The sequence below is a fragment of the Ursus arctos genome, unplaced genomic scaffold, assembly GCF_023065955.2.
Source record: "Ursus arctos isolate Adak ecotype North America unplaced genomic scaffold, UrsArc2.0 scaffold_5, whole genome shotgun sequence".
Taxonomy (NCBI): Eukaryota; Metazoa; Chordata; class Mammalia; order Carnivora; family Ursidae; genus Ursus; species Ursus arctos.
In genome coordinates this window covers 13,266,201-13,274,272 of record NW_026623067.1, presented here as the reverse complement: position 1 = coordinate 13,274,272, position 8,072 = coordinate 13,266,201, and the positions used below count along the sequence as shown (strand labels likewise).

Genomic DNA, 8,072 nt, shown 5'->3' with positions numbered 1-8,072 from the left:
CCCTTCTAGTCCTGTGGTTTTAAGTAGAACATCTTTTTTTAAGCAGGCTCCACACCCAGCATGGAGCCTAACTTGGGGCTGGAGCTCACGACCCTGAGATCAAGCCCTGAGCTGAGATCAAGAGTCGGACGGACGCCGGACCGACTGAACCACCCAGGCGCCCCGGAGCGGCAAATATCTTAAAGGGCCTCAAAACCAGAAGCGAAGTCCAAGTGGCTCATCCCGTCCACAAAACCACAAGCACACAAGCACTGTTAATGATTCTAAGATGAGGAAAGACCCATCGGCCGCGCCTTGTGAGAAAAACGCTCGGAATATTCCGTTTTGTGTCCTTGCATATTTTTGAAAACGGAGACTCAGAAATTTGCAGAACGTTTTCAGTCAGAGACGTAAAAGAAATGTTTAAAAACATTTGCTAATATTGATGGAAAGGACGACACTCCGACAACGCCCCGTGTTCACATTAAATCTGTGGAGACGGTGATGTGCAAATACAGCCAAGCGCCACTGAAAAACACACAAGAACTGGACGTGCTATACACTTCTCTTTTAAAATGTATCTGTATTATTTTCACCAATCAAACACAGAATATATTTTATTATAAAACATTAGGCAATGTTACTTTCGAGATCTGCAGTCTGAAGGTCACGCCTGTTATTTGCTACCAGCATGGAACACCACAGAAGGACGTCAGAAACCAACCGGACGAACTCTTACATCGTCACCATGACTCACACGGCATCAGATCTGGATTAAACCGACAGCCCATCCAGCAGGTCAACCAGAGGCTCTGCGTGTCGGCAGGGGGCCCTGCCAAGGGTTTTCTCCTTCTAACACGGAGCCTCTGGGTTTTGTGTCCCAGAGAGAACTGAGCCCCGCCGCCGTTTCCACGACCACGACTGATCAATACTGAGCGGTCTGCGTTTCCACAACATTCTCCTGCTCTGAGAGAACCTATCTGCTCTCCGAAACCAGCACTTGAGGTCAAGACCCGACCTGGGGGAGGCAGTCATTTCCTTTCTGACTGAAAACAAAGCCAACAAGTAAAATAAACCTAGTCCAAATTCCAGGCTAATGATAAATTACCTGGTTTATAAAAATATGTGTCCAAAATAGTTACTTCCAGGGTTGTGTACAATATAAATTACAAAAATAAAATAGAAAAGATGAAAAAGTTGAGCACGTTTTAGTTCTTTTTCCAACGTCAGCATTCATCTATGGACAGCAGTTTGACACCACCTGCACTGCACTAGGACCCCGGCACATCTCGGCTCAGGAGGGAGGACCCTGCCACGGGTGAGCTATTCCTAGGGAGCTCTGCTGTCTGCAGCCCTGAGGCCTGTCCTAGGTGTGCTCCCTGCTCCCTGATGGAAGGTGGGCATGGCAGGAAGCCCGTCCACACCGACACAGGCTCCCCCTGGGAATGCACGGAGGAACAAGTGAGTAGAAGGCAAGTCTGCGGGGGGCACCCGGCTCCACTCACAAAAGGCATCTCAGAAGCAGGAGCTTAACCTGCCCTCAGCATCCCCGTGCTGTGTTCACATAAGCTTAGGGCAGATGATGCATTTTTAAAATTCTTCTCTTTGTTTTTCTTTTTAAGGATAGATTTAGTGAAGTCTTTTTAAAGAATGTATATTAGGGAGAAGACCGTTTTAAGATGTTTATATGTGTATAATGGTAACTTCCTCCACTCTACCAGCAGGCGTCCAAAACCAAAACCATCCTAAGCCGTATCATAGGTGTTTCTGCTTCAGTGCAAGTTAGCATTCCCATCTTGCACTGGAATGTGTCTAAACCTCACAATATAAAGCGATTACTTCAATCCTAATTTTGTTCATCAAGGGTTCCAGTTTCCAGTGATAAGACCAACTAATAAGAGACAACTGGTGGGGCGCCTGGGTGGCTCAGTCAGTGAAGCATCTGCCTTTGCCTCAGGTCATGATCTCAGGGTCCCGGGATCGAGTCCCGCATCGGGCTCCCTGCTCAGCGGGGAGTCTGCTTCTCCCTCTGCCTGCCTCTCCCCCTGCTTGTGCTCTCTCTGTTTCTCTCTCTGTCTCTCTCTCTCTGACAAATAAATAAATAAAATCTTAAAAAAAAAAAAGATACAAGTGGTGCAGAGAGAATCATATATTTTAGATAATATTTATAATAAACTTTCTTATCAAAGTTCCTCATCAGAACACATTCTATAGAATGTTGACCCAATAGCTTCCAGAACAGTTACACACAAGATATGAATTTGTAACAGAATAAGCTCGAGGGATGAACGTTATGAGCACAGGGAGCCAAAATGTTACCACTGGAACTCGATTTCTGCAGTGACACTTCAATACTCGGTAGCTTAGTGAACTCCGAATAATTTCCACACCAGAAAGTCTGCAAGCATCAATTTCAGGTGAGCAGTTTTAAATCAGAAAATACTCAATAGTTAATCACTACTCTTGCGGGTGCTTCCTCCATAACCCTGTGAGGAGGTTTCCCAGAAAATTCATGGGTTTCCCTTAGGAAAAGGAAATGCTCCACGAACTGGAAACCGGTACCATCAGAGAGGCGTTCTGAATCACCCTGCTTCCTAAAGCAGATCCAAGTGGGGGGGGGGGGGCGGGTTATGTGGTTTCTTTCAGCAAAGAAAGAAAATCGAGTAAGAATGTTAGGTGGGAAACCGGAAACGCTGCCCTGGGAGATGGCGCCTCTCCCCGGGAATGACCCCGACCGGTCTCAGGGGAAGCAAGCACCCAGGAAGTCACTGCAGTCATCTTCAGTGACCGTTTTGTCAAATTCTACTCTCGCCGCTAATGGATTCGACAATCTGCCATCATGTTATTGATGTGGAGTGTTAGGTGCCTAATAAAGAACGTGAAGTTTTAGGTGGCATTTTAAATTAACAAGACCAGGGGAAAGGAGCGAGGGTAGGTTAGGATTGTAAAGGCATCTATGTCGTAAGCAGCACAAAATTTAAAATATCATGCAATAAAGCTGAATGTACAGTCATCCCAGACTAAGACAATTTAGAGGAAACAAAGTGTCCACATAGGTGTCTTGGTTTTAGCAGTGATAATTCTCAGCCCAAAACATGACAAATTTAAGAAAAGTTGATTTTTTTATTTATTAAATAGATTTAATTATATTCCTTCTGAAATACAAAAGATAGAATAAATCATACCATAAAAGAAGGTAAGATATGATAATATGATGGTGGCCACTTAATACACATAAATCTATTTTTCCTGGACAGACACCAAATCACGTAAGAGGATTAAGAGATAATTCTAGAAGCAGCACTACCTGGAGGATTATTTGGCATTTAAATACTGATTTCCAAAGTGCTAGGTGGCAAGCCTGAGCAAGCACATGTGGTCACATGCATATAAGTCCCAACAGTTACTGAGGATGAGAAATTGTCACTACTATTACCGTACAACTTTAAAAAAAAGAATAAACTCATCTATTCTAATTGCTCACCTGAAATGACCTTGCACAAAATCTCTACGAGTGTGGCTTGCACTTGTGTTCTTCAGACATAGTCTGCTTCACTGTATAATCTAGGCAGGCAATCCTATTGGAACTGAGCAGGGGCAAGGCATCGTGTTCCTTACATGCAGAACATGGAGTTTTTCTATTTGGTTCCATCAACCCCCAAGCATTTCAGGCCCATGGAAGCGAGAGTTCCTTCACGGAGGACGAGCTTGCTGCTCGTGACGTATCATCGGCAACCTTCGAGGGGTCCCGTCGAGGCGTCGAGGCTGCTGTCTGTGTCTGAGGCCAGCGTCTGCTCAGTGGACATGGACGAGATGTCGTTGATGGACGACGACCGGGAAGGAGTGGCGTTGCTACTTACTGCTGCATCTGTGCTAAGAAAACCAAACAGAATAAACTCTGAGGCACGACATTGCTGCGGGTTCGGGCACGGAGAGCGCGGTCTCTCAGCTCCGAGCTTCTGCGGCTCCCTGGCCTCACGACCAGTGTGAAAGCAGTGAGTCGGCTGCCCGTGCCCAGCTTTTCCTGGACTCTGTCTCCAGGCCCAGGATCCCGAACATTCCTGGTCTTTCCCTACAACATTCTCCTTTTCTTCCCAGCCGCTAAACATCGTACCCGTGCATGTGTATCATCAGGTTGAAAAACACCCGCCTCTTTAAAAAGGATATTCATAGAAAATTGCTGAATTTATCCTACAACTATCGGTGTCACAAAAGGCTGAAGCCCAAACAGGGTTCAAGGGTCATCAGACATTTCAGCCATAATCATCAACACTTGTCCGAGGGAAAAGAGCAGCAACGTTCGAAGAATTCTTTTGTAATAAAAATGGAATGGAAAAAAACCAGAGAGGGAGACAAACCATGAGAGACTCTCAACGCTAGGAAACAAACAGGGTTGCTGGAGGGAAGGTGGGTGGGGGGCCGGGGTAACTGGGTGGTGGGCATGAAGGAGGGTACGTGATGTGACGAGCACTGGGTGTTACACACAACTGATGAATCACTGAACACTGCATCTGAAACTCATGATGTACTATATATTGGCTAACTGAATTTAAATTAAACAAAAAAAACCTGCTAAAATAAAGACTGTATACAAACAAACAGGAAAAAATTTAGTGGCCTCTTGTTCATTTTATTTTTGTTTCATACATCCCGAAAACTAACATTTGGTTTTTTCAGGTACATGTGACCATCCTATTTCCTACCATCCGTATTTTAGTCTGGTTTGAGCAAAAATAAAACATCTCAGCTCTCGGAGGCCAGTGCTTGCGATCTTAAATTTGTGCCTCGTTAACCACAGGCACCTACATCTCTGCTGAAGTTACGTAATCTCTAGATGCTTGACACGTACGTCACGCTGAATACAAATTCAGGAGAAAGTACGCAGTGCAGTCTGCACTTCCGCGTGCGTGTGTGCGGGTTCTGGGGGGATGCGAGGTGAGAAAACAGATATAACTCAGAAGGGTTTCACTCAGGCAGCAGGTGGGATCCCAGACCTCACTGAACCCACACGTGTGACGTCTCTAACAGTCACACGGTCAATCGACCCCCCCCCCCCCGCCCCAGGAGACCAAGTACGAATATGGGAGAATTATATGAATGGCTTTCTCAAAAGAAAACCAAATTCCATTTCCTTTGCACTGGTTTTCTTCTGTGACCGGGTGGGGCCAGTCCCGAGAGGGTCACGCACCTTGGCAACGTTTTAAATTCAGCTCCCTCATCTGTACGTGGAGCTGAGAGGAGCGGAGGCCCGCACGGAGCAAGGATGGCTATAACCCGGTTAGTTTAGTCCCTGGTGTAGCAGTAACCTGTTAGCTGCCGCCACCACAACTCCCCAAACAGGGAGACGATCTCACACCCGGGGCTTTCGGACCCAGTGCCGGTCGAGCTGGCATTCCACGCACCGCTGCCATTCAGGAAAGTTGGACGGGGACAAAGGAAACTATAATCAAGCTATTAAAGCAATCACTAACCTGAAGGCTGATCTTTGACCACACCGTTCTTGCTTCGTTCTTCCCAATCCAGCACTTCTTTGTAAATCAGCTCTTCAAACAGAAACAAGGTAAAGGCCCCATCAGTTTCTTTGCATCTCTGAACCCTGCTTCCTAATCAATCTGGACCACTCCAAGGGCACTGGGTTGCCTTCTTTTTAACCGTGATACATGGTTAATTCAATAATACCGTCTACCGAGACCAAAACACCCACGTTTTGACCCATTACGTCTTCTCAACCCAACTGTGAAGGCAGCCAAAAACACAGGCAGTTCTAAATCCACAAGGGGGTTTTACAGTGGGCGGGGGACTAGCAAAGAGGCTCTCGCGGAGCATTTTAAAGTACTAGATGAGTTCACACTGTTTGCACATGTTTCTCTCTGTCATTACTCGGGATTCTCCAAATGGAGCCGGTATCCACCTGTGGGTGAAAAGCCCCTCCGCCTGGCTAGAAATCCGAATGCTTCAGTCATTTCTTGGCTTCAACCTTAGTTTCCTTGATTCTGATTTGTAAGTAGAGCTAACGACCTACTGAGGAAGCATTAGGGGTTCCTACAATTTTGGCATTAGTGAACGAAGATGAGGACGCTTTGAGCCTCTCCTTGGCCACGGAATGTGGCTGCGTGCGTTGCCCTGCCGTGTGCGTGTTCACGCAGGTCCCGGCACTCTGGACGGACGCCCCAGGGAGAGCAGACATAATCTGCTTGGGGAGAGCACGCTGCCACCTTTGACCTACACTGACCGAGGTTCTCAATTACTACTGATTCTGCTTTATAATAGAGAATGGTTCTTCGGCCTCCTGATTATGGGCTTAGTTTGCTGTGGGCTGTCTGGTTAATCTTATGATCTTCAGAAGCAAACAGTATGCAGTTCACACCTGCTCCTCTCTAATTCTGTTATCTGCAAGTTCCTTCTCTACGAGGGAGTGGGAAGACATAGGCTAAGAGGGGCTGCAGGGTCTCTCGCCCGTCCCCTAGAAAGGCTCCTGCTAAGTGACATGCTGCGAATGAGGGGCAAAATCAGCTCCATCTTTACCTTTCCACTCTTCAATTGCATGCTCTCTTTCTTCCAGCTGGGCATCGTAAATCTGAGGTGGTGGCTGAAAGTTAAATTACATGTGAAGTCAACAGTTAAAAACGTAACGAGGCATGAAGACAGTAAAATCACTGGGGAGATTCTAATCTATTCATCACGTGGCTTTCATTCAATACATGGCTTCTTAAAGGTTTCTTCCTAAGTGTGATATTACATCACTTTCCAAATTAAAACAATTAGGGAGAAATTAACCAAAAAAAAAAAAAAGAGCTATTATGGTCCTCTTAATAATTACATGATCTCAAAACACTCTCAGGGCATCTGCCCAAATGTAACTATAAAACAGTAATCAGGAGCCTCTTCCTAGAGACCCGGCCTGGACAAGGACCGTGCTGGCTCCCGTTTGTAGTTCTTCACGTTAGAGCCCCCATCCCCCATCCCCCACTCATACCGGACCGTTCCCAAAATCTGCTTCAAAATCACATGTTTATAAATGGGGCTCCTTTTATATGAAATAATGTTTATTGTGGTGCTTAAATCCACAGGCCAGTCCTAAAATGAGCCTGCCCCCACGAGGTTATTTCTGATAGCCGGAGATCATCCATGCCAGTGTTGCTAAGGGAAAATGCACGTGAGCGCTGCACTCGGAAGTGGAACCACCCTGGGAACTCCCCAGGTACCTCTGGGGAAGGACAGATAAACTTGGGATTTTCAGCAAGTTTTCTTAGCCCCTCTGATGGGGTGGCCTAAACAAGGTGTTCTAAGCAAAGCACACGGCACACTGCCAGGTACGACCACACATCGGCACCTGCATAAAGGAAGACAGTGTGTCACCATAGCAGAGGCACGTCCACTGCCGAGGGACACTGAGCGACAGCCCCAGGAGCAGGGTCCCAAAAGGGACCCAGGCCTCACACAACCCTTGGCCTCTTTGTATTCAGGAGTCCTCCGAAATCTAGAACTTGCGGGCACCTGGGTGGCTCATTCGGTTAAGCATCTGACTTTGGCTCAGGTCATGATCTCAGGGTCCTGGGATCGAGCCCCGCATTGGGCTCCCTGCTCAGTGGGGAGTCTGCTTCTCCCTCTGCCCCTCCCCCTGCTTGTGCTCTTGCTCTGTCAGATGAATAAATAAAATCTCTTAAAAAAACCGAAATCTAGAACTTGCTATCTTTATGCAGCCATTCCGGACTGATGGACAGAAGATCCAAGGAAATGTACGCCCAGCCTTTACATACAAGTCTTTCCAGAAGAGATGCTTACCGCCTCGGCTTCAGCAGGGTCATACCAAACGGTAATATAAGGGTGACGTAAAGCTTCGTCTACAGAGATTCGCTTGTCGGGATCTATCACTAACATTTTCGATAACAAATCTCTGGCTTGACTTGCTAGGGTGGAAACAAATATTAGATGAATAAATTAATGTGGAGACATAGAGCATCACAGAGAAAATGTGACAGTGCAGACAGAACAGAGAGGTATTAACTTTGAGACATTGCTGATAGGTTCCAGATCAACCGAGGCTTTTTCTTTAAGAATAAGCCAGGGAGCTACTTTCACTTTCACTACCA

At 46.5% G+C, this 8,072-nt stretch overlaps 1 protein-coding gene across 7 annotated transcripts in view; it reads right to left on the bottom strand.

Moving 5' to 3' along the window:
* Positions 1-542: 542 nt before the first annotated feature.
* The window catches only part of MAPK9 (mitogen-activated protein kinase 9), a 52,503-nt gene continuing 44,973 nt past the window's right edge, over positions 543-8,072 (bottom strand). For 5 of the 7 annotated variants that reach the window (XM_044387307.3, XM_026507709.4, XM_026507705.4 and 2 more), the window contains 4 exons: positions 7,765-7,889; positions 6,505-6,568; positions 5,451-5,522; positions 543-3,847 (listed from right to left, as the gene is read on the bottom strand). In XM_044387307.3, coding sequence (XP_044243242.1) covers positions 3,705-3,847; positions 5,451-5,522; positions 6,505-6,568; positions 7,765-7,889 — 404 coding nt within the window. In that variant the 3' untranslated portion in view covers positions 543-3,704. Of the gene's footprint in view, positions 3,853-5,445; positions 5,523-6,504; positions 6,569-7,764; positions 7,890-8,072 lie in introns of those variants that run through there. The other 2 variants (XM_026507706.4, XM_048221222.2) reach the window with 2 other exon arrangements.